Source organism: Erithacus rubecula, assembly GCF_903797595.1.
Source record: "Erithacus rubecula genome assembly, chromosome: 6".
NCBI classification, from domain to species: Eukaryota; Metazoa; Chordata; class Aves; order Passeriformes; family Muscicapidae; genus Erithacus; species Erithacus rubecula.
In genome coordinates, this window is record NC_136688.1 from 25,435,802 (window position 1) to 25,462,614 (window position 26,813).

A 26,813-nucleotide genomic window follows, 5' to 3' on the forward strand; every position below is an offset into this window, starting at 1 on the left:
AAATTCTGAAGTATTTTGCCCTGAAATTGAAAAGTCCTTCTGTCAGAAACATTTGGAGAAAACAAGCTCATACCAAATACCATTTTACAGCAAGCCTGCTAAATGCAGCAGTCTACTCTAGCTCAAGGTCTTGTCTTATGATATTTGAAGATTATAAATGCAGCAGGTGATGCCTTGAGGAGTAGATGGGGAGTCGTTGCCATATCATGTAAGAGGGCATTACTCCCTTTAAAGGATTTTAAAAATGTGATAGGTATGAAAAAGACCCCAGGTATGTGTGTCAATGCATAGACTGCACTCCAGCTCCTGCAGGAGGTTTTTTCCAAGGATAAAACAACACAGGCTCCCATTGTTCATATGAAGCCTGAGGAAATAATCAGCATTTCCCTTCCTACCAGTTGTTGGGCCCTGATCCCAAAGACGTGAAAACAAGAGAACACTTGTTAAAAACATTGGCATATCTTTGTATAAATCATTTGTTCTATCCATTCATCAGCTTCTTCCTTTTAAGGTGTTTAAAGTCCCTCAACAGGCAACTGAACACAAACGTGTGATGAGAAGTCTACCCTGTGTAGTATTTACCACATCAAAAGCAACAACTAGCAAAAAAAGCAGAGTTAGCAAAACTTCTGACCCAGTTTAAAAGTTTTAGGTATGGCTCCAGATAAATTTTTCATCTACTAGAGTTGATAGACTCTAAAGATTTTGCACTGAACTATAAAAAAGTAATGTTCCACATAACATTGCTTGGCTATGAACAAATTTGGAGATATTGGAGAAATGGACAAACTTCAACCATTTTATTCCCAGGTACAGCACCCTTAAGAAAACACCACAACCTTTTTTGTTGTGTGCTCCTGCATTTTCTCAGGCAGTGCTTTTTCTAGAACACTGAGACTTTTACTAAGACTTCTGCTCCACAGAACTGGCTTAAATACACTCAGCTACCAGTGTTTTGCCTTCTCTGCTACCCCATCACAAGATTCTGTTCACTCCTTTGGCATGGATTTCCTGTTTATCTGCTGCTGCCCTGAGCAACCTAACAAAGAAACACACCTTTTACCTTCAGAGCATTATGGCACTTACAGTTTAAGCTTCATTCCTCTTAGAATCACTGCAGATACAGTAAGACCTGTGTTAGGGAAGTGACTGGAGATCTGCTGCCACACAGCAGTTTGCCTTTCACACTGCAAGAGCAAACAAAAAAGCAGAGATTTTCATACGAAGGCACTGTCTTCCTATTAAATGAGTATGATATTCCATTAGCTATTTAACATTGTTCACTCACTATTTCAGGATTCAAAAATCCACAACAGGACTTATTAGAAAAATCTTCCAAAGTATTTTCTTTTTAAAAAATAAGAATTGTTTCCTTATACAACAGCATCAACAAGTGAACTTAAAAAAAATCTTAGTTGCTAAACACTTAGTTGAAAAGAAGACTCAGCTAGAGCTTACCATCATGGTCATCATCTGCAGAGGAAAACAAACCCCTATTATTGTGAATGCAAAATGATCCTTGTCTATGGCAATGTAGCAAGCCTACAAAAGGAAGATTAATTTACCTGTAATATCTGTTGATGTAAGTAGATGGTCTTGCAGATGCAGGCAGTGTGCTCTTTTTCCAGGGCCATCATAATTGAACAGATCAGAGGCTGAAGTACCTTGTTAATTCACTTAGTCCAATTTAAAACCAAGAAATTTTTACAACCTCTTTTTAAAATCATTCTTCTGCAGGAACAATTAAAGCAAGGTGATTGTGATTCCAGTATGAGTCTGCTGAATTCACCAGCATAACTTCCAACTCTTACCAAGATAGCAAAAAACACAGTTCTTGACTTTGAGAACTTGGTCACTTTCAATTTCTCAACTGAAATGGGTTTTCCACATATTTAAGACTCTTTAGAAAGTAACTGGTATTATCTTGCTCATCCTCCCCTTGATTAGGTGGTCTGTAGTAAACAGTAAATATAAGGTTTTCTCCTTTGGCTCAGCCCCTGATTTTCTACCTGCAAGCTATCAACCAAGTTCTCTCTGACAAGTGTACTTAAAAAAAATTGTGAAGAGCATGTGAGCAAAACTAGTATTTATTAAATGAGAAACACATAAAAAAAAAGTCTTAAGAATCATACCCATCTATAAGCCCTTACATAATTTCATAAGGAAGACCTTAGTTTTAAATACAGAATTGGTACATTCAGTTCAATGTAAAAGCCAAATAAGTAACAGTGCTTGTTTGCCACTGCTCTGCATTACACATTTTCCACCTGCGTCTTTCAGTACTTTTCTCTGGGCTTTATGCAAAGTGAGGTGAACCCCATCCCACAGCACAGCAGCATCTGAAATTATTTTATTAATTCACATTCATAAGGTGTGCCTACCTTGACTATTGATGTTTCCGAAATACATAGACACAAAACTTCCTTTAACAAAGGTCTGGGTGAATTACAAGCTGAAGTATAAGGAAAAAATATCTAATTCAAACCCTTCAAAGGAGCCTTCTTTCCTCTTACACAGAAAGAGAAAGCTGAGACTTAGGGTATTTTCATCATAGTTTCATCATCTCATGATGATCAAACTATAGAAAGCAGTTAACAAAATCCCACAACGTGTTTTTATTGTTACATATAAAAAAATATTTATTTCCTTGAAAAAAATGGTTTACCAAAATAAGATACTCCATAGAATTTCTGAGAGACTAAAAGACATTAAAATCCTTGAGAAGAGTAAGAAGAAAACTGAAGCCATGAATGGCAAAATGGGAAGCAGGTAATGACTGTTTCGTCTTGAAAGTACATGAGCATGAACCAGTAACAAACTGAAAGCAAAAGAAGACATTTCCTCTCTGTGTGTAGTTTTTATTTGTGGAGTTCTTTTTAAGATAATGTAAAATGTGAAAGTTCATGAAGAGAGGTCCAAAAGCAAGAGATGAAAGTACAGATGGAAATCTGTTTCTTCAAACACCAACACACCTTCAATAAAAAGAGGTGCATCACTCAGTAGAGTCTGGAAGATTGTTCTCCAGTTGCTTCAACGGTTTGGATAGACCACCTGAATCACCTGGAATCAGCCACTGTGATTTGAAATACTGAGCTAGGTAATTCCTCATTCTTCCTACATGAGGAAGCAACATCCATGTTGTACTGTAAATCTCTTGAGTTTTCATCAGAGCACATAACCTGGAATGAGTTTTCCTTGTCAGGTATACTACTCCTCCAGGAAGACAGTCTCCAGCTATTTGACATCAGTATTCTGTCTTGAACCTGCAGCCTCTCTGTATCCTCAGCCTTGGAAACTGCTCATGTATTTGACTTATTGATGACTTTCTTCAACTTCCTCCTTTGCAGAGCCAAGTTTAGGGTTTTGAGGAGAGTGTCCTTGTTGTTCAGAACATTGTAGCGATTCACTTCCACTAACCTGCTGAAATCATATGGCTCAAAGGTGAAGTTCAGTGTACGGTAAGGGGAATCTTTTGACTCAATGATAAAGTCACCAAAGGATTTCTCTTCTTCTGTCTCACGTTCAACTCCTGCAGCAAGAAAGAAAAAAATAAAATCACAAAAAACCCTCTGCTGTGGTAGAATCATTTTAGCTAGGAGGAGAGATAATTCTGTTGAAACTTAACCTTTTCCCCAAGGGAGGTATCAGCTCCTTCCAAAATATATAGAAGCTGAAGGGGCCGAGTATTATTTCCACTAGGTTCCAAAATACAATACTAAAATACATTTTCATTATGATAAATTGTTAAGTTCATCTTTGATTATTATGCTCAAAATAAGAAATATAAAGGTCAATTCTCCCTGGAAGTGCTGCTCTACACTAAAATAAAAGACAAACCTCAAGTTCAGCTGGCCCTAGGCGTACCTTGCCCCTTAAATTTAAATACCAGTCTTAAAAGATGAACATTAAAGTAGTTTCCTACAAACACTTTTGTGGGGGAAGGGGGTTGTAAGCCTCTCCTCTCATCCTGCCCTTCAAAAAACTAGTGAAAACTGTCTCTGCCTTAAATGTAAATAACAATTTAACAATTACAGAGTAATATTAAGAAGAATGAAAAGGGGAACATGGATCTCACTGAATTTTCCCCATCAGTACACCCAAAGAATTGTTAGAAGAGTCCTTTAACATGCAGCTTGTTTACCTGGAGCTTTGTATTTCTGGAAGGTGTCATTCACCAGTGGGAAATGGACTACAACTGGAGCCTTTGGATTATTATTATCCACAAACATGTAACACTCTTTCGGGTTCTTTTCGTCTTCCTCACTAAATCTAATTTTTGGAAAAGGAATTTCCCGCTCCTCACAGTATTTCTGAGTCAGCTCTAAAACCTGTTGTAGAAGAAAAAAGATAATTGCAGTAGAACACCAGCAACACTTCTAAGATCATCTAACTATAATATTCATAAGGAAAGACACTTTCATTTAAAAAAATGGAAAGAAATGACAGGAACTCAGCTTCAAATTAGCAGAAACCATTTCTCTGACTGGTAATATAGAAAAATGAAGAGCAGAACTGCAACAAACACCAACAGATTGCAGCTGAAATTTTTTATGCTTTCCTACTCTAAATCTATTCACCTTGATTTTTCAGCATTTAGTAATGAACACCTGTATGTACAGAAAATAACTTGTTTGCATAAAGAAAATCACCAATAGCCACTCTTTCTTTAGAAGCACATATCTAAATAACAATGATCTTATTTGCCAAATAAATAATCTTATTTTACATAATCTGTTTAGGCTTCAGAAAATTTTTGAATTTTCTTACAGTTGTCAACTTTCTATTTTCTCATGACCTTCACAGGAAAAAGCATGGCAAAAAAAACATTTGAAATGTTATTATAGATGGGGCTATTCAGCCTGGAGAAGAGAAGGCACCAGGGAGACCTTACAATGCCTTCCAGTGCTAAAGGAGGCTTACAGGAGCTGGAACGTGACTTTTCACAAGGGCATGCAGTGATAGGACAATGGGAAAATGGCCCTAAGATGAAGGAGGGTAGGTTCAGATTAGATGTTAGGAAGAAATTCTTCACCACTGAAGGTGGTGAGACACTGGCACAGGTTGCCCAGAGACTGGTGTGGGCTCCCCATGCCTGGAAGTGTTCAAGGCCAGGATGGATAGGGCTTTAAGCAAACTGGTCTAGTGGAAGGTAGAGGCTGAATCACCCCATGATTGGCAGGAGGGCTGAAATGAGATGATCCTTAACATCCCTTCCAACTCAAACCATTCTGTGATTCCATGGAAGGCATAAGGATTTCTTTTCATTCATTTGTCCATCAGTGTTTGTATTCAGCTTCAACTGATCTGCTGCCACTGATTCCGTGCTTTTATGTTCATAAAAAAAATAATGCTCAGCTACATCTCTCACCTCAAATGGAGCTTCCCAGGAAAAATTGAATGACAAGATAACATCCACATCTCTCTCTGGATCAAGTACCAAAGGAAAGGGAGAGTTGATGGAAAAGCCACCATCCACTAAATACAAGCTCTCTTCCATGGGAGTCAGCTGGTTGGGAAATGCATCCAGGTGAGTACCTGTAAGACACTCCAAGAAACACAAGTAACTATATTGATTCATTACACATGTCTTGGCAGAAGAAATAAACAAACTCATATTAGAGATGTAAGAAAAAAATAGACATTCCAACATGCATCTTCATCTGAGACAGACCTATGAAATCTGATTATGAGCTTGCCTTATAGGACAGAACAAATACAGCGATCAAAATTTTTGCTATGGTGTAAGAAGGGATATATATTTCCTGGCTTCAGCAGAACAAAGCCAAGCTCACTAATGTTCCATGACACTCGGGTATTATATAGTGGTTGATATTTTGTGATAGTCAGATACACAAAAACTCCTTTACCTCTCCAAGTCACAAATTTCTTGAAGTTAACATAATCTTTATGAAGATACAATCCCTTCATGAAGTTGAAAGTTTCTCCACATGTGACCCGTGACTTGAAGAAATCCTGAAACATCTGTAACAAGGGGCCCCCAGGTATAACCAAGCGAGTCTTCAGTCGTGCTGGGTCTTGGAAATGGAATCTCCAGGAGTCATCTGCAAAAGTCACAGAAGGATGCAGAACACACACAAAATGCCAGACTTCAACCAGACTTTTTCCTACAATATGTAAAAAGTTATCTTAAGGCTAAATTTGCTTTCTAATAAGGGTATTGTAATGAAATTTAAATGAGATGCATATTCCATAGTTAGGTGATTTATTAGCCCTGTTTAATGGGAAAAGCATTACTCATAAAGCACTGACCATATTAATTTCAAATTTACACACAAAGAAACCCTTGTTACCAAGTGACAAACACTTCTGTCACATAAGACATCTGTCAATCACACTGAGCATTTATAACTACACAAAACGAGTGGGGTGTGCTGGGGAAATTAGGGCTGGAAAGGCAGAAAAAAAAATTTAAAAATCTCTTCTTCCACTAATTACTGTAGGGCCATAAATATGCACATGAACAAATCCCAGACTCTAAAACATTTACTTTTCAGCATAATGAACAAATGGACATCAATGAATAAGCATACAACAGCTTATCCAATACTACAAAAAGCAGACCATGGGGGAAACTGAAAGCCTCTTTTTCCATTTCCTGTTTAGCAATCCAGTTTCTATTCTTCTCAGGATTATGATGCCTTCACTTTAATATGTGTTTAAGACAGCTCCCAGAACTAGCTCAAATTTATAGCTGAGGTCAGATACAATTTCTTTTTTAAAGAGGAAGTGTACTAAAGAAATAATTTCTCTCTTCACTGTAGGATTTATCAAAGGGAATAACACACAACAAGAGATCTGTCCTAATCCACCCTTTGTGCTAATCTTGAAAACTACATACAGCTCATTTCTGCATCATATTATTTGTGATCACTACAGAATCAGCAAACTTTTGAAAAATCCAACTATTTTATATATGTTCTTACCTACAACTTTGATAATATCTTTGAAAGAATCTAGAAAGCTCAGTCCTATACCAACCACCTTCAGGCAGATATCATCCAAGCTTGCAGCAAAGGCACTGCCCCACATTCCTGCAGGAGAAATGAGGAAGAATTTAACACTCACAAGGTTTTTCACAGTGTAACCAAAAGGCTTATAATTCACCTGACATTCTTCATGGCAGAGGGCTGTCACTTGATCTCTACTATTCCAACACTTTGAGTTAAAACCGTGGCATTACTCATGTGACAAATTACAACGTTACAATATAATGCAGAAAATTTTCCAGGAGAAAGGCATGGAAAAGACAGTAAGAGAACAGGAAGACCAAGAGGAGACGTTTTTTGACAGGCAGCTATAATAGAGTCATCTTGAAGACTCAGGACAACAGACTGTAACACTATGAACCAACTATGAACCCTGGAGAAACATCTGTCATATTTTCCTTCTTCAAGTTCTTCTGGAAACAAAAAAAAGCATGGACAGGAGTTCATAAGTCCCCAAAGCAGCAAAGTTCATTTCCATCTTCATATATGATAATTTAGTATTTATTATAAATCATACCTTGTAAAAAACAAATCCTAGGCTCTGGATGTTTCTGGACAAGCCGTCCCATGAAGAATTCACTGTCAAAATTCTCTGTTCTAACAAAAGCTCCATATTTGCGAAATCCAACTTCATAGGGAGTGAACTCACACCATTCTAAGAGCAAGCCAACAGGATATTTACTCATCTCAGAGTAAACATACGTAAAAATATTTATCTCGTCTCTTTTCACACAGGGGAGACAAAAGAAACTCTTTCCCCACTTTTCACAATCACTATGGATTTCTCTGCCCCTCTTCTCTAGTTTCTATGTACATATCATTAACAAAAACTCTTGTGAAGGCTTTCATTCCACTTTGCTCCATCTTGACTTTGTTACTACAGAAATAACCTGCCTATTTTACTTTGACTTCAAACCATTTTGATGGCTCCCTTTTCCACTCAAAAATGGAAGCTACATTATTTTTCTCAGCTTTTCTTTGCACTATGAACCATCTCCAGAAACTATGACAGTACTGGCTTGAAAACCCAATTGACCCACTGTATCAGACTTCATTTTCTGCTGATCATGCCCCCTCATGCTTGAAATATTTCCAAAAAGAGTTAAAAAAGAAGGGTCATCCAGTCCAACTCCAATCTGGGCCTGCACAGATCAACCTGAAAAACACAGCATGCATCATCTAAATGCTTCTTGAACTCTGGCACATTGAATGAAATTGATTTCACTGCCATACACACACACAGACACACTCCTCCAGAATAAAACTAACAAGTCCCCCAGCGGTACACAGATGGACACAAGCATTGGTGATCCTCTCTCTCAACTAATCCCATTTGTTGCATCATACTTAAAGCTTCAATGAAGGATTGTTCTTCATATTTTTACTGTAAGAACTCGGGCCCCTAAAACATACGATTTTGATGATGCATATTAAAAGGTAGTCAATCCATCATTTTACATGAATCCTACAGGGATTTTTTATCTGAGACTATAGAAAAAAGGGGTTTCCTTATAAAAAACTACTCTAATTCTTTGATTCAGACAAAGACACATACATTAGAGGAATCTTCTCCGCTCTTGAAAATTTCAGGCAGTTTCTAGCAAAATATGTGGAGTGGCCAACAGTTTTGAATCTCATTTCTCCATTTTAGCCACAATGAAGGCATTTGCTATCAGGATGATAATATTTTGCCAATCAGTTTCCTACTGCCTCTTGCACCACCAACTGTGCTTTAGCCGTATTTCCTGTTATTAGCTTTTCATTACCCAAGTAACTGGATAGATGAAATAAAGTTATGGACTTCAGCAAACAAAAATAAATTTCCATGTTCATACCTGCAAAGTCACCACTGCTCATATTGGGTCTCACATTGACAGCTGCATAGATAGGGTAAGGGTTCTGGGCCCATTTCACTGCTTCCTGCTGATCAGACAGCTTTGATGAATCATCCTGGTCACAAGCAAGGAAGGAGGAGCCCACTTAAGTCAGGTAAATTCTGTGCCCATGGTTTGATAATTGGTAGCTGCTGCTTAGCATTTCTGATTAACAACACTACTAATTCAAAGTCTCTTTTTGTCTCCACTGTCATAGTATATGGTTAGATTTGTCCAAGATACTTCTGCAACTGTACATTTAGAATGTCTAATGTTATTAATAAACAAGCTATCCTTCTGATTTTCCACCTCAATTACATAGAAAATACTGCACAGTAACTCCATTCTGCAAAACCAGCATCATTCTGTCAGGCTTAACCTGCACACTACAAAAGCTATTCTTTCAATAACAATCATTCCAAATAAACACTGCATTTTTCTGTAACACTGATTAAAAATTAAAAATTATTTCCTAAAGAAGATACTGTGTTTATTCCACGGAACTTTCTGTACAAAGGTGGAGAGTATTTGGTTTCTTGACTCTAAACACATGGGTCAGTAGAGTTCCCAGCTGAAAGATAAACAGCAGTACATATCCAAACATTAATTCTTTTACCTTCTGTTGTAGGAAATATTCCACAATAAGTCCCCACAAATCTGTAAAGGAAACCTTCCGTCCAGTGATCTCCATGGCATTCAGCTCCTGGAAATAATACTTCAGCTGTTCTGGGGAAAATGCCCCTGCTTTGCTGCTGGACACAGTACTCTGGGCTCTTCTGATTGCATCTTGAAGGTCTTTCTGTGACCAGTCAGGGTCTTGATACAGTGTCGATAAACACCTGCAAATGCTTCTATTAACGTCATCAGTAAATAAAGAATGTCATGTAAACAACAATTTTAGATATTTATAATTATTAGTGCTGCAGCACTTGAGAAGTCTAGCCAAAAGAAGAGTGAAGAATCCATAAATAAAAGATCTATGAACTCTAAATTGTGCTGAAAACTCGGACACCTACAGGACATCTTTGATTGCTAGCCTGCCTTCCAAAGACGTTCCAAGCATCCTGTGCTAACATTCATGAATCAGTTCATAAACATATGTTAACTCCAGAACAAAACAGCCACGACATGCTAGCTGATGGCAAGAGTGCAGCATGCAGAAATAGGGTGCATGGCCTTCACCAGAAGACAGGTCTGATTAAAGGAGAAGCTAGTATGGACCAATGACTATCCCTACAAACAGATGCCCACATTTGTTTGGAAGTGTCTCTGAAAGAAAAGAGGCAGGAGAACTAGGTACCGAGGAGTTAATTTAACACATAAATCCTGGAAGGATTAGAGTGTCAGGTTGCACAACTCCTCTATGAAGGGAGTTTTGTTCCACAAAAAACAAGGGATTACTTCATGGCAACTCCAAGAACTGAGCAATTGAAATATTGTAGCCACATCTAATATTTCAGCACATTGCTCCAGTCCACAAAAGGGCAAGGCAGTGCTATGCCTCTCTTCAGCCTCTATGGCATTTTGGAAGGTGATGACATAGTGGCCTGCACGGACATGTTTCCAGTGACTTGCATCACCTCAGGCATCTTCTTGGCAAGAGTAGGGGAATGAGGAAGGTTTTTAAGACAGTGCTCTGAGGTATTACCCAGTTTTAATCATATAATACATTCTAATATTCAACTGTCAGAGTCGCAGAAGCAGCAGATTCATAATTTCAGCCAGTAGCTGTATGACATGATACTGGATATCTTAGATGCTTCAGGATGCCCAGCAGAACTCACAGGTGAAAACTGGTAAAATACTTGATTTGCTGTGTGCCTACAGATGGCACAAATTTAATTTCGGCCTTATTCTGCATCACCACTACCATTTGACCCCTTTAGTTTCTGAATCCAAACTGCATGTAGCTTACCATGTAGAGCCAGAAATCCCACAGAGGTATATTGCAGCATCCAGAAGGCCCAGCTGCTGCAGCCCAGCAAGGCTGCCATAGAACGATGTCAGTGCTCTCATCCCACCTCCAGAGCCCAGTACTGCCACGACCGGAACCTGCAGACAGCAAACTCAGGAGTCACAAACACAGGCTTCTGACTGCCAATAAATTACAGAACTAATCCCACTTCAGTCTCATTTGAATAAAAATAGAGATATAAACTTCTATTTCTAGCTACATTACAAGTAATTTTGGGTTTGATATCAAGCTGAAATTCTTTCTCTGTTTTGTAATTGGAATATATTGCTTGCCATAAAGCATAGCACGGTCATCTTAGGAACAGTCACTTACTGAAATTGTTATGTGTATTATCACACATTTACTTTCATACAATACACACATCAGAGGCAATTATTCTTGTAACAGCAGCCAAATACCACTGAGCAAGGTATTAGGATATGTAAATGTAAGTTTCCTCAAATAAGCAATTAAGAATCTATTCCTGTGGTGCAAGTTTCATTTTAAACATTCTGAAACAAAATTTCCCATCACAATTCCAAGTCCTGAGCCCAAGTTACAAGAGTTCCATAAAAGTACATACATTCTGAAACTTCAGAATTTCACACACACATCTCCCCCCCCCAAAAAAATTTAAGAAATATAACAACATTTAGACTTCAGCACTGAAATGTACCAGAGATGTGTCTCACACCATAGTGAATGCAAACCATGTTTCTTGTTAGTTACAAGCAAGGATTCCTATACTGCCTAATTATCAAACAGGCCTAAAGGATTTTACCCATCTCACCATAGGACTGTGCTCAATACCTCATCTTTTGGAAGAGAGTCTTTTAAGCGAAGAGTCTTCCTCAGTGCCTCGGAAACTACTTTCTTCCTTTTGTCCAAAAATTCTCTCTCCTCTTTACAGAGATCAAAACCCAGACGTATATCAAGATCCCAAGTGCTGAAATAGAAGTTAAGAAAAATAGCCTCAAAATTCTGAGGGATTTGTGTATGGAAAAGCAATTTTTGGGAACACAATCTAGGTGCAGATCTGAACCAGATCAGGTGAAATTTTAGTCTATACACCAGCAATTTTGTACAACACCTTTTGGAATTAAAAATTAAATTCTCCACATTGCATTTCTCCTTTAATGTTTAAATTCAAAGCTTTTGTCAAACAGTACTCAGATTAAGCTTCAGGAATTACACAAAGGAAGAAAAGATTGTTAGTAGGTGAAAAAGATTGTATGAGGAGCAACTGACATCATTGAATGAACATGAAACGAGGGGAAGACGGATTTTAAAATGGAAGATTCTGAACTGAAGAGGCAGAAGGAAGCAACTGAATACAAATAACTTGTTATGAGTTTGCAAAAGAATAGCAGGATCTTCAGCTGATGACTAGATACCAAATGATCCCACCAACTTATAAGCCAACTTCTTGGTTTTCCGTTATTCTTTTTCCTCTTTACTCCTTTCTGGCACACTTCACCTATTTTATAGTTCAGGCTCTTCATACACAGAGATGTCCTTTCCTATCTCTCAGGACATCACTGCACATATTCTGAGAAGTACTGGTGTCTGACAAAACCACTTAATATTGACACCAACAGCTATTTTACATCTAAGTACTAGGAACACAAAATATGTAGAAATGTCAGTAGGATTGACACCAGTTGAATAGAAAGTACCTGTGAAACAAAGAGTCACAGCCTTCAGGAAATTTTAAAAAAAATTATCAAATCTATTTTTCTTTAATATATCCCAGTAAGTCAATGGAGTGAACAAAGGCCTTCCCTGATTTTCAAAGGACTTTGGGATTCCCACTCACCTCTCTTCAGTTTTCAGACTCATATCCAAACTTTTTCCCTGCAAAAAGAGAGAATTCATCTTGAAATTAATAGCAATTACACAGGTAGAACTACACATTAGAAGTTACTATATCAACAGAATCATCATCTACTATCCAAAACAGCTCCTCACCCACAAAACCTTTCCTTGCACCTAAGGAAATGAATACCTTTCCTTGCACCTATTTCAAACATTTTATCAGTCTCTGCATAAAGCAAAAACATACTCAGAGGGCAGAAAAATTATTTCTTCTGCTATTGCCTTGCTTTTTCTCTTCTCTGACATTTTTCTTTCACACCCTGAGAAGATTTTTTCCCTACAGAAAATTTTTTATCTTCCTTCATAATTTATTTTGCAAGACCCAACCATGAAAACATATTTGGAAGAATGGCATTGAGTAATCTCATTACTTCATTCTAGACATCCAAGAAAACAGGACTCCTGAGAATCACATGTTGCCTAACTCTCCAAACACTTAGAGGCAATGGAAAAAAGGTTATCTCATGCAAATTAAAGCAAAAGCAAAATATTGACATTACCTCTCCCAAAGAAATTATTCTATCAACTTTTTCTCCAATAGGAAGGGAATTAATTGGTACAGTCCCAAATCCCAGAACTGTAGTATGCTTTTCAATATCAGGGTCCACACCATCCTAATAAAAAACAATCTTAATTGAGATTCACAGAAAAAAAAAAGTTTTTAAAAGATATGACTTTCATACCTTGAAACAGCAAACAATTTTTAACATCACTATAGCTAAATATTTACCAAAAGTCCTAGGCTTTTTGAGGGCATCCTGCTTTCTGCTTGACATGTCTTGGCAGGGGTATTTCTTTCACTCAATAATTTTCTTTATTGTTATTGTTTGGTTTAATTTTATGGGGGGGTTGTTTGTTATTAGGGTTTTTTTAATACACCTGTCTGCCACAATTAAAAAATCAAGTACAAAATTTCCCCCACAAATATTTGTGTTCTGGCATGTGCCAGAAAACTCACAAACAAACTTGTATTCAGTCTTCCAAGTAAGATTTGAAAGATACCAGAAAAGGCAGCAGCATTAGACATACATAAAAAATATTCCAAAATAAGATAATCACCTTAGCAACATGTGGCAGTATGTAACTTTAAAAAACCTCAAAAGCAGAGCACATTAAAGCTTGCCAGGAAATACTTGAGTTTTCTGCCATGTAGTAAAAAGCAAGACCTCTTAATACAGAGCTGTGTGCAGATTGATGAATGTAAAGAGGCATATTAAAAACCCCTCATATCAGAGGGTCACACAAGCCTACAGAGCTTCCATGCAGCCCACACACAAACCACAGGGCTCAGCCCTCAGGGATAGACTGCATCTCTGAGAAAAAAACAGGCTGTCAGACTTCTCACACCAAGAACTGAAGTCAGACCAGGAACTACCCACAGACTTCACCTGTGTGTTCTGACCAATACTCCTGTCTTGCGTCCCATGTCCCTCTAAGCTCACTGTCCTTCTCCTAACAGGGGCAAATAACATGCATTTAGGTACAAGGCAAGCAACACTGAAATGTTCCTGGCACTCTCCTACATCTGACAAGAGAGAAAAGGTCAGACTGAAGACTATGGTCATCTGTGCCACTTGCTGAAGGAGTATGTTCTGCTAGCTACCAGGGTTGTTTGGCTGAGGTTTACCACCTGGCGCAATCTCCATGGATGACCTCTACAGTGGTTTTGCTTGCCTGGCTTCAAATTTTTGACCACTCAAGCCCAGGTCTCTCTCTTCAGCTCATGTTTGCTGCCTAAGGAACCCCCTGGCAAAGCTGTTCTTCCATATCCTTTTGTATTTTCTTCTCCACAGCTGCCTCTACAGTAGTCAAGATCACCATTTGCAATCATGCTACCCAATTGCTTGTTGGGATAAAAAACACCATAGAATAAAGAGAAACTATAAAGTAAAGTACAAAGCTAAATAAATCTCTGCAAGTGGCAACTCTACAAGTTTCTAATAGAAAAGAGTTCCTATAGAGTATCTTAAAAAGTGAAAGTAAAGATGTCTACATGTAGCAAGCATGTGCAGTGTAACATTTTCTTAATCCCCGAGTTTAAACAGATGTTAAATCTTCAGGGATTATAAACTTTTAAGGTCATTTCACCTCCTTACACAATGTCAAAAAATCCAAGGCACAGTCCAACATTTTTAAAACAAAAAAAAAAAATCAAAAAAAACAATGGTAGTGTTGTTTATGAATGGAAAGAGTAGTGTGTAAAAAACAACAATAGAGAAAAACTTATCTCTGTGTAAGCTTTGTGGCTTTGTGGAATCAGCATGGATGTTTACCTGTAGGACAGATATGGTTTGCTCCAACTCCACTTGCAGTTCTGGACACATTTCTTTATCCACATGAAAGACAAATGAGGTTCCATAATCCTTCTCCTGGTCTGGTGTCCAAGGAATAGATACCTGCTTTTGATATGCTCCTGGGACAGACACCTTGACCTCACAGTACCCTGTGCATTAGAAAAAGAAATTTAGATCAGAGGGCCATTTGTTGAAAATCATGTATTTATTAAGTGTAGCTGAGACCATGAAAACACAAGCAAAAACTCTATTGTGTGGTACCCACTAGAAAACACCCGATATTATTAATAATTGAAAATAAAAGCAAAATTTACTTTAAAAATCTATTTTGTAATCAGTAAATTAAAATGCACTGTACAGACAGAGAATCAAGTCTCCCCTCTCTCCCAAGCAAAAAACTATTGAAGAGTAGTTCTGACTTAAATTCTCCAGACAGCCCTACCTTGCTGTTTCTCTTTTGTACTTTGCTCTTTGTTGACAGTGCCTTGCAGACACAAGCAAGGATGAACCTGTGAAAAAAAGAAACCAGCTCTGGTCATACAATTTTTAGTTCACTTGTCTGTTGAAGTTTAATTCATTTACTATTAATTACTACTACATATTACTACTATTTAATTCATTAACTATATTAGTTGCAGGTTTACAATTGCAAACTGTCAAAAAAAAAAAATTAGGCACTGTTTTGTTATTTCAAATAAAGACCACACTTTGTTTCAGTAGGACAAGATTATTAGCTCTTGTTTCAAAATAAAAATCACCCTTTCTAATCCAGGAACTGGGGCTTTCTTCAACCAGTACTTCACAGCTACAAGTTATCAACACCTGGGATTTTTCTGGGTTTTACCTTTTTAAAAGTATGTATGAGCACCTATTCAGAACCTGTTCAGAATCCAAGCAAGCACTTCATAAATTTCTGTCCCAGCTTGTCTATGTCCACATGAAATTTAGTCTCACACCATTCAGCCATCAGCTTACTTTCTAGGACAGCTGATGAAAGATTGATTTCGACCCAATTACCCTAAAAGATAAGAAACTAATCCACTGCTTGAATTAAGACTGACTTGTTAAGGGAAAGTGGAACACTTCCTACAAAACAGTTTTCAAAACTGTTCTGTTAAATGCCACCTATTTTTCAGGGGAGAAAAAGTTAAAACTCTGCATTTCAACCATTATCCTTATCTCCATCAAAAAAAAAAAACAAAACATGACTCCAGTCACTTTTTTTTCAAGAGAGAAAAGAGACAGTAACAGCTGTTTTTAATGTATAACACACTGATTTGCTTAGATTGGTTAACCCAAAAGAACAGGAGTGATCCCCTACTTAATAATGTCATTGATAAAAGCTTAGCAATAACACATGTTAAAACAAGAAGAGGGACTCTCCCTGGACAGCATCTAGTCTAGAAAACACAGTAAAATCTTCAGGACTTGCCTGCTGAAGACATTTTTTACAATTTTATAGCAATCCTACAGGGAAAAAAGAAACAAACACCTCAAAACAAAAAACTGCAGCTTGCTGTAAGTTGGCATCAATTTTAAAAACTGAGGAAGATTTTTAAATCAACAAATTGAAAAAGAGAGGCAGATTTTGGAGAGAATAGGAGCTATTTGGAAGTAGGACTGTAATACTCAACAATACTTCTCCACTTGCTGCAAAAAACTTAACCTTCAGGAGTAAATCACAACACACATGATTCTGGCTTACATGTACTCACCACAAGGACTCCATTGGTCAACACTTTTGTAGGAGCATCTGAGCTGTGAAAGCAAGAGGTTTATTGTAAGTGGTGACAGGCTTTAATTTTGCTTCATCCTACTTTACAAACCAATTGGCTGAATAAGCAGTGGGGTAAAAAGATACTCAGCGTAGGAGATGCAGGGAAACACCAAGTATACTTCCCTTCCCAAAATAATGGGGGCTTGGAAAAATTTAAGTAAATAATTTGTCTGCCAATATAAACATGTGCTATAAGATCTCCCCATGTCAGTTATTTTGATAACCTAGAGAAAAGGTGAACTTAGACTATCAGATAAATAAAGAATACATTTGTGTAGTTTGCAAGGTTAACTGAAAACTTTCCACTCCTAAATAACTAATTCATGAAGTGCTCACTTACTTCCCATGAAGTCCAGCAAAATTTTATTTCTTTTTTGGTACCCCAAAAAATTTTGATGACTAGAATATTAAGGATCATTTTGGTCAGACATTAGTGAATCAAGTCAATCACCACAGAGAACTATTACTATCCTTTTTATGAGCAAGACAACTCCCAAACAGAAAAAGCAACTGACATCATATCTGCAGAGCACAAGTTCACTCAGCTCTTCAGGTAAGACTCACCATTTCTCCAAGAAAAACTCTACATCCAGCTCTTCATTAGCCTTTGAAAATAAAAATTGAATATTGGTGACCCTTGATCTTGAATATATAAATAAGATACATTTTCCCAAGAGATTAAGCTTTTCTCCTGTCCCCAACTTCAGTTAAAATAACTGGGTTTGTTCCTTTCATAAAGCTCCAGTTAAATTTGGAAATTATTAAATGTAGTCTTTAAATGCTCCTCTTCCCCTGGACATGTCCTATATGCCAGACATCTACACAAGCACACAGAAGTGAGAGTTGTCTCTCAGATCCATTACTCTGCTAGTGAGAGGAAAAAACCTCCTCTGGCTCAAGAACCACTGCAACATCATCTCTGCAAACAGCTTCTACATGAGGCTTTGGGCTTCTTCCCAATTCTTATTTCAGAAGTTAGTACTCTTAGCTCCTTGCTGCCTTATTCCTCTACAGACTTTGCTCCAGCCAAAGTCTTTTCTCCTCCCATAGTATACAGTAAATGTCAGATACCAGACCTAACACAGCTTTTAAAATAACAAAGTAGAAGCTGATTTGGGTGATTTTCTTTGCTGAAGTTGAAATTTCCAGTCTCTTAACTACAGATCAAGATGACTTAAGCATTCAGCAAATGGACAGAGCTAGTGGGAAAAACAGAATTACTAAGCCTTTTTCCATGATCATAAATGATATGGAGTGCCTGTGGCACTGCCCAACACCTCCCTGTGAACTGCACACCAGTTAGTCTGCTTCTGACCACACCAACAGTACTGAAGCCAAATTTCTCAAGAAAACACATGATTAGCTCACCTTTAACCCAGACCTATTGTAGCAATGCGTTTGTGGCATTACAAAATAGATCAGTCTGGTGATGTGGCTCTTACCCACATAAAACAGGCAGTCTTGGATGTCCATAAACACATGAACACAGCTTGAGAGCAGATGATCACCAATGTCATCCACATGAAGCAGAGGTTAAATGTAATGAACATAGTCCAGAGAAAATAAGCTTCTACTTTTGACTTAGAGGTAACCTTTGCAGCAATGAACTTGTTTTTTTGCAAACTGATGACGCCAAACTACATAAAACAATCCCCACAATGATTACTGACTGCAAATGCCTTTCATTTTAAAACCAGTTTATGTTCCTCTAAGTCTCATGAAAAACTAATTCTGTTTAAAGATGCTTTAACATCCTGAAAGACAGCAGTAATCCCAAACTTTATTTTGCTGGAGCATCCCAAAGACTGTGGAAAACACACAAATAGAGTTACTAGAGAACTCAGAAACACCTCAACTGATGGTAAAACCATTTGTGCTGTCAGCACCAGTTAATTCATTTTCCCTTCTGGATTCTCCCACTCAGGCAAACAGAGCAGCAGGCACAGCCAGATGTGTGCAGATGAGCTGCAGCCCTGCCAGGGAGCAGGGGCTCACCTCGGGGTTCAGCCTGAAGGTGCGCAGCAGGGGCTGGCCCAGCCCCATGCCCCCCACGTCGAAGACAATAGAGGTGAGCTCATCACTGACAAGGACATCCTTATCATAGAGGGTCAGCTCCAGAATGTTCTAAAAGCAAACAGAAGCAAACAGCCTAAGATGAAGGGGCAGAAACACTGTCAAACCTGGGTAGCTTTATACAATAGATACTTTGTGCCTTAATCAAGAATTAATCCCCTTTCCCAGTCCTAAGGAAAATTCAGTATTTTCAGCAGGGCTTACAGCATAGATATGCAAAAAATTCTCCTAGTTGACAACATTTAGCTAAAGCATTTTCTGAGCTTCCCAGCTAGAGGGAGGCCCCAGCTAAACTCATGTGGCAGTACTCTCCACCAGCTCCAAGCACAGATTTGGCTGAGGAGGCAATAGCAATTTCCACTCCTTTGTGATGATTTAGTCCAGGATGTTACAGGGACCAATGCACTGTCTCAGAGATGGCAAATTCAAGAGAAACTCTAAGAGATACAGTGATCCAAATAGGGATCCAAATAACCTTGCAGCAACTGGTTCTCAAGGAGACAAGACTGACCCCAGAATTTTGCTGGAAGTCTCCAGCAGTACCCAGCTGAGGTCTCGTGAGCCTGGAGGGAAAGAGAAAGATCCCACACTCTAAAGTTTAGATTTCAATTTTCTTACCAGTCAAGTCAATTACCATTCCACATTTGTCACCAACCATTGTGGAAAGGTACTCAGTGAATGGAATAGTTTCTTGTTAATAGACAACTTATTCCAAAGCCTGGGATGTTATTCAAAGCAGTAGGGCCCCACTAAAACTGATCTTCTGAAGCACAGCTTCCTTCCCCCTACCATTAATGTCTACTTTGAGAATAAATGCTGACCATATGAAGACTTTGTTAAATACTGTATTAGGTCCTACACAGACAGTAAAGGTACAGTAAAGGTGCAGTAGAAGTACAGTTTTACTGATAGTAAAACAACTGAATGAACTACATGGCAGTGAGTAGAAATTTAGTTCCTGTGAAAGAAGAAGCAATCATCAAACAGAAACTTGCTTAACCAAGGAATTTCCTGGAACTCCACAAGGTAGTGCCATAACTTCCCTTTCCTGGGATGCTTCACAAGGATGTTTATGGAAAATCCTAGCTGCAATCTACATGAGAGAGCAGTTAACCACAGCAGTTTGTATCACTGAACAATACAGTTTTTTGTATCACTGAAGACAGCTAACACCTTACAAACAACACTAGTTTTGAGAGTAATAAAGACCCCTTGGTTTTGAAAGGGGTATCAAAAGCAAGCCAGTACAAAAATACAAGAAGTCCAACCTGCCCTATACAGCGTCCTTACCTTGACAGCACCATGAATTCGATACTGGAAAGCTTCATTCCATTCTGGGTTCTCAGAGTTGTCAACAACTTGAGTTCTAGAGACACTGGGAGATGCAGTGGGCAGCTTTAGTTCCACATAGCAGTCTGCCTTGGACACTGCAGCAGAAAGTGAGAGACAGGCACCAGAAAAACTTTATTCAAACATATCCTTTCCCATAACCTCCTCATTTTCTAGATCTCATTTCATCATAGAAAAGTGCAAATTTAAGGCTGGACTTCTAAAGCAAAAGCCTTTAATGAAATAAATGTCCTTAAACAGAAGCAAATTGAGTATTAGTGGCCTATTATTCCATTTTTCTGGTTCAGCAAAATCATAAAGTCCTTAATAAAAAAGCCTAGTATTTAAAGATAGGAAGATCAACTTTTGTTAAAAGATTACTGCTGATACCAGGCCTTTTGCCTCTTGTCCATCACTGGGCACCACTGAAAGAGCCTAAGCCTACTAAAGCCCAAGGAGACATCCACTACTGCTATACCCTAGTTTAGCCTGGCCAGGAGCTGGGCTGCCTGTTTCCATTCCCAGAAAAGAAATTATTGTCTCAGAGTCCTTCTTTCTTCTATTTAGAGCCCCTTCAACAATGCAAATATAGGGACTGTTCTTCACTTCAGCTGAATAGACAGGCCACAGAAAAGAACTCTTCATAGCATGATTCTAGACCTCAGAATCTCAGGAGGCTTTTCTGTTCCCTGAACAGCTATTGGTATTCCAAGCAGTTCAATGCTGGATGCCACATATAAACTTAAGACAGACTATCTTACTTAATTTAATCTGAAATAATTTATATTAAATTAAAGATCCAAGTGCCACAAACAGCTTTGAGATCTTTACACAGGTGTGTAAATGGAACAGAATATATACCATGTTATCAAACCCAGGAACAGATAAAAAGTAGTTTATCTTGGAATCAAACACCTACTTCCTTTAAAGTCTGCAATGACAAGTAAATAGCGGGTACATGAAACAAAGCAATACTACAACAGAGAAAATAAATATTTGAATTCTAGAGTTAGAGATTTCTGCTTCCAGGTTCAGAAAAACTGTTCAGCAGGAGCAAGGGGCAAACTTGCCATAACCAGAAAGCTGATTCCAGAGAAAGGAATACAGAATGGGCCACAGTAGAACAGGTAAAGAAAAAGGAAGTAAAACATTACCAGGACTTACTTGATCTTGTTCTGCAAATGAAGAACAGCTGCAGCTGCTTAAGCTGCAGATTGGCTTCACATAAAGCTTTCAAAATACATATAATATACTTTATATTATATATCTAATGCTTTACCTGAGAAGCTTTTTTTGAGCCACAAAGGCAATGCAATCTGTGGAGATAAGACATTCCCTTAACAATCCTCTCTGTGCTAGAGATATGCACCAAGGAACCAGCACGTTTTCATAATACCTTGAGTAAATACTTACACACATCTGTACCCTTGATGTTTCTGGCTCGAAGGACTTTTACTGTTAGGTTGTAGTAAGGGTGCTTTTCCCACTGAAAAGATAGAAACAAGCTCAGCATTTAGCTCAATTGCAATGCCTGTTCTCTAATAACATTGGTATTAGACCAGAGAAATGGATCAGAACCAGGCAGCCCAAAATAAGCTATTAATGAATCAGTTTGGGAATTCACACAGCACTTTCAGTGTTTTGGAGGATGACTAAAGCAGCCTAGAAGGAAACTCAATCCCTTCTGGCAATGCAATGAGCTATGTTTTAGGGTAACTCCCTGTGGACTTCAGAAAATAGTTCCCTTATTTAGGATTCCTCTAATTACAGATCAGTTTTGAATTGCTGTTTTAGTACATTGTTGCTGAGGGAGAACAGATGCTAAAGCTGCTCTATCACATTCACGACAGCTAGTTTAAGAGGACTGACCCAGGGCACATGAATGCTTGAGAAAAAGCAGACATGGCAAGAATCTTAACATGTCTAAAGACACAGAAGGCACACACTGTTTACAATGAGGAAAAAAAAACAAAAACCAAACACTTTCTTGCCAAAACACAGCAGTTTGAGTTGGAAAAGACAAAACTTAAATTCATTTTCATTCTGGACTGTTTACTGGTATTAGAATTTTAAACACGCATGTCATTTTACCAGCACAGATAAAAATGTAATCCTTTCTCTTGAAAGCTTCTGGGAGACTATTTTTGGAAAGTAATATTAGTATCTAAATGCCAGGACGTGAAGTGGAAAAAAAAAAGTCTGACTAGATGCTACAAGAAGAAGTGGGAGGAGGGCTGGAGATGAGAAAAGCTTCAGGTGTTTTAGTACAGAGACTGTACAGAAATAATTGTCCAAGGTTCAGGAACAGAATGGGGTTCTTCCTCATTTTCATCAGTTATGAAATCCTGATGAAATCCCACAATCCTAGCCAGTTGAGAATTTTTCTTAAATCCCATTTTCAAGATGCTTTTCACAAATGGTTATTACTTCATATTCACAATTTTCAACATGGTTGGGTTGAGACCAGAGTTTAATTTTAGATATGCTAAGTATTCATTTACAATTAAATTCAACAGGACCTTCACTTACAACAAAATAGTGCAGACTGACAAATGAGGCACTCAAAGAAATTGCCCAGAGAAGCAGTGAATGCCCCATTCCTGGAAGGGCTCAAGGCCAGGCAGGAGCTTTGAGAAACATGGTTTAATGAAAGATGTCCCTGCCCATGACAGGGGGCTGGAACAAGATCACCTTCAAAGTCCCTTCCAACCCAAACCATTCTTTAATTCTATTATTCTTGAAATATTATATAAAAATGTAGGGTTTACATTATCATTGACTGGGATCTCACAGAAACCAGTGAACTCTGAACACCTCTTGAATGTTCCTTATCTGATAAATGGAATTATACTATACTTGTTAAGCAATCACATGCTTGCTGAGTTTTCCTTACTTTTCATCTCTTGGAGATACTTAACCAGCTTTTGCAAAACAGGGTTTGAACAAGACAATAAAACTAAAACATACACAATGTACTGAACATTTTTGTACTAAGCAGGGACCATCCATCCTGACCAACAAGCAAAGAGCAAAAACTACATGAGTCACCTAAGATTTTTCACACGCAGGCACAAAATTAAATCTGTGCAAATAAACTCCAGTTATACTGTTACTAATCTTAAAGACACTTAAATAACCAAATGACATGTTGAAGATACTCATTCCTTTATTTGTCTCTGTGTACAAGACACCTTCACAGTGAATTTCACCATGACTTCCACCCTTCAGATGTTAGTTTCTTCCCTCTTTAAACCTTTCCTAATCACCTTTCTTTTCTTTAATCCCTGGCACTAGTTTCTCAGGCAAAGGCTGACCACCATTCCACTTCATCAAATTGGGGAATGTGCTATTCTCACCACCTTTCTAAAGTTCCTGAAACTCTTCTGTTTGTTGAGACATGAAGCTACATAATCACACCCCCACGGCTGTGAAAGCAATCTTCACTCAGAGGATTGCAATCCTCACATAGAATGGCTGTTGCCTGGAAATCAGACACTATCAGAGAAAGCACAGAGCACCATGAAGATAGTCTATCCTTCTTTTATTGACCACCATCTGTCAAAAGTGTACTTACATGCTCAAAAGAAAGTTCTTTCCAAAGGTCTCTAACACAACTGATTTGCAGCAGTCATTACACAGCTGAAGATATATTTTCCACACCCAGATCATAATTTAAGGGCATATAACTGAACAGAAGTTTCACTGTGCTCCCAGGCCCGTGTGATCAGTTGTGCCAGAACCTCCTCAAATGCATTTTGTGCTCATCTTTTAGCAAAGGCACAGCAAGGTCATAGCATGCTGCCAGATGAGTTTGCAGAGTAGTGAAGCATGGGAGTATCAGATATGCCCTATCTGAATGATCAGGGAAAAGGCAGGCAAGAAATCCATATGGGAAACGGGCAACAAATACTGAGGACAGCTCTGCCTGTACCACTACACGTGACAGCACACCAATGTACATGACTGACACAAGCAGCTAACTTCTGCTTTGCATTTTAATGATTTTTCAGAATCACTGCTTTTCCAGAGCTCAGGAGTGTGTCTGAAGCAAAAAAAAAAAGAAAATCCCTCTTAAACCCTAAAATGAGGGTACAAGGCTGAATTTTCACAAACTGAACTTTGCAAACAACTATCTGTACATTTCATCTAAACTGACGATGCTGATTCAGCAGGAAGCAACTGTAAAGTGAGTCGTGCCACCTACAGGACTCAGCACTCTTTACTTTCTTTATAGTCCAGGATAGCTGCCTTTACACACTGGGATGTAAGTGGTGGGACCCACTCCACAGGTCTCAGTGCATGTGGAGAGCTCACTATAAGCCTGTCAGATTCATTACAAAAATGCCATACAGCAAATAGAAACACAACTTCTAAGACATACTTTGTTCACAAAGGAAAACTAGGTAGCTCAAAGGAATGTTTGGTTTACCAATGGAGCACTTTCTCCCCATCTTGCTCCTGCTCCCAAAGAAACACTGCTGCACGTCATTCCCTTCCTTCCTTGTGGCCAAAGTGTCTCAAGTTTGCTTTTAAACCCCCGAGCAAACCCCTGGCTGTCCTGGGTACCCCTTGCACTGCCTCTCCTCCCTCAGGAGTGCACATCTGCAGTGGTGAAAGGAGACTGACAGACCAGCCCATGGAACCACGGGCTGGCAGGCAGGATTTACAGTGAGCCAGGACACGACAGTGCCAGCAGCTCAGTATCACAACAGCAGCGGCAAACACCGGGCTCACTCTCAGTTCATTGCTGTTTGCCTTTGAAAGCGAATCTAAGGCTAAACTCCGGGAAATTAAAGCAGCCTGACCATGTTAAATTTACCTACAAAGCCAAAAGGGTGATCTACTGACCCATCCCTTGCTCAATTGCTATCAATTAGTCAATACAAAAATCTCAGCCAGCGAAACTTTGTTAAATAATGTTTTGGGTTTTTGTACATTTAAATAGCAAGCTCCTGAGGGAAAATATATTCAGTGATTTACAGGTTAATGGAGGCTAGCATGAGCCCTTTCTAACCTCATCTAATAATTACTAAATAATAATATTAAAGTCAACAAGTTTATTTTTATCACAGCAAGCAGAAGTGCAGAAAGCTGTACAAGCACCAAGTTGTCTTGTGACAATTAATGGTCACCTCAATTTTAAGGTGTATATTGAGGAGCTGGCATAATAGGATGACAAGGGTGATCAGCTTATAGATCAAATCTCCAGCCAAAAGCTCCTTCACAAACATTTAGCTTAATTCAAAATTGAGGTTATTAGCCTGACCATCTTATACAATGGGAATATTTCACTCCAGTTAAGGGACATACACTTCAAAACTACTTTATCTGTTGTGGTTGCATTGCTTTATGAACGGGAGCTGAAGTCATCATTAGTCTTTTTCTACTTGAGATCATTAATCCCTGTAGAATAAGACAGAAAGCAGAACAGAACAAGTGTAGTTACTTTACAAGAAAACACCTAAACATAATATTGTCTCTACTGATGAAAAATACAGTATTCTGGAGTCTCGCCCCAAAAAAAGAACTTGGCATCAGCTCAATTCTGCTCCCCAAAACCTAGAGGAAGCACAGACCTGCTTTGGATTTCCTCAGGCAGACCCTAAATTTAATAAGGGCCTGAAATCCCCATTGACGCGATGATTAAGAGCAAAGTTCGGGTAACAATGAACTTTTAAACTCCCGCGGACCGCGGGCCAGGTTTCCCACAGGTGCAGCCGCGGCAGCGGCTCCCTGAGGGGCGCCATGTCAGACACAGCGCGGTTTGTCTCACCCGCCAGGGAGGGAATCCAGCGTCCTTCCTCTCCTTCCTCTGGAAAAGCACCGCTGCCACAAAAGGCAGCGCTCTGCGTGGGAAAGGGCCCCGCAGCACCTCATGGAACATGGAAAAGCCGTCCTGCTGTCGCTACAGAAAATCCGACAGGGAATCGCACAGACCGAGCGCAGCCCCCTCACGCCCGGCCGCTGCGGGCCCATCCGAAGCCTGGCGCAGCACTGGGCTGCGCTCCCGCTGGGACAAGCGGAGGTGTGGCCCGCACTTGCCGAACAAGCCGGCTCAAAGCCTCGCTGGCAGGTTTTTCCAACATTGCTACAAGATAAGGGAGCAAAGCAGCACCAAACAGGGGCGCCCTGGGCTGGAGGGAGCATCGCTTTGTCATCCAGCCACGACATCTAAATCCCCAGTGGAGATTTTCATTGAGAGTTCCTGCAACCTGATGTACAACTGTGGCCACTTAAAATCATTTTCAGAGCTTCAGCACAACCTACTAGTGTTTTTAAATAGGAAGAATTGCCATCTCACAAGGCTGAAGTGACACAAAATCTGTCAGTGACTGCAGCTGTTCAGAGCAGTCCAGGGAGGCCAGAGCAGACACCACAGTTTGTTCTGTCTCATGGAATATCATTCCTCACCACATCTCCCCTCTCGGAGCAGCCTGCAGGGCTCCCCTTGGGCTCATTTCCATGTAATAACAGATGTAATTCTTCCACCAAAGGTTCTCAAAAAACTGCACGGGACAGATTTTTTTAAGGGCCTATCCCACTTTAAAAATAATGAAGTAGTGAAGGAAATAGTTTAAGAAGAGCAATTAGCTTAGCAGCAGCTGCTGACAGTTGCCTTGCTGGAGCTTT

General features: G+C 39.0%; 1 protein-coding gene across 2 annotated transcripts; it reads right to left on the reverse strand.

The window, feature by feature from the left end:
* Window positions 1-1,966: 1,966 nt before the first annotated feature.
* PLA2G4F (phospholipase A2 group IVF) lies at window positions 1,967-26,148 on the reverse strand. 2 transcript variants are annotated; one of them, XM_079309167.1, is made up of 20 exons: window positions 25,957-26,148; window positions 21,597-21,669; window positions 20,145-20,281; window positions 18,777-18,905; window positions 17,346-17,386; window positions 16,720-16,762; window positions 15,447-15,513; window positions 14,984-15,153; window positions 13,211-13,324; window positions 12,652-12,689; window positions 11,646-11,781; window positions 10,797-10,933; window positions 9,498-9,720; window positions 8,843-8,957; window positions 7,525-7,662; window positions 6,945-7,052; window positions 5,868-6,062; window positions 5,369-5,535; window positions 4,142-4,328; window positions 1,967-3,529 (listed from the first exon to the last, which is right to left on the reverse strand). In XM_079309167.1, exons 1-20 carry the CDS (start codon window positions 26,065-26,067, stop codon window positions 3,300-3,302), a joined length of 2,559 nt encoding a protein of 852 aa, XP_079165293.1. In that variant the 5' UTR covers window positions 26,068-26,148; the 3' UTR covers window positions 1,967-3,299. The 2 variants fall into 2 exon arrangements, 1 of the variants encoding a protein (XP_079165293.1); XR_013774644.1 differs by lacking the exon at window positions 1,967-3,529 and having other exon boundaries at window positions 4,191-4,328; window positions 5,369-5,545; window positions 25,957-26,127.
* Between the last annotated feature and the right edge of the window lie 665 nt (window positions 26,149-26,813).

Coding starts and splice junctions, on each gene's coding strand:
- PLA2G4F (XM_079309167.1), bottom strand. CDS start 26,067: ATGTTCCATGAGGTGCTGCGGGGCCCTTTCCCACGCAGAGCGCTGCCT. Junction 17,387..18,776: donor CCTTCAGGCTGAACCCCGAG/GTGAGCCCCTGC, acceptor TTATTTTCAAAG/GCTAATGAAGAGCTGGATGT. Junction 3,530..4,141: donor CCAGAAATACAAAGCTCCAG/GTAAACAAGCTG, acceptor TTCTTGCTGCAG/GAGTTGAACGTGAGACAGAA.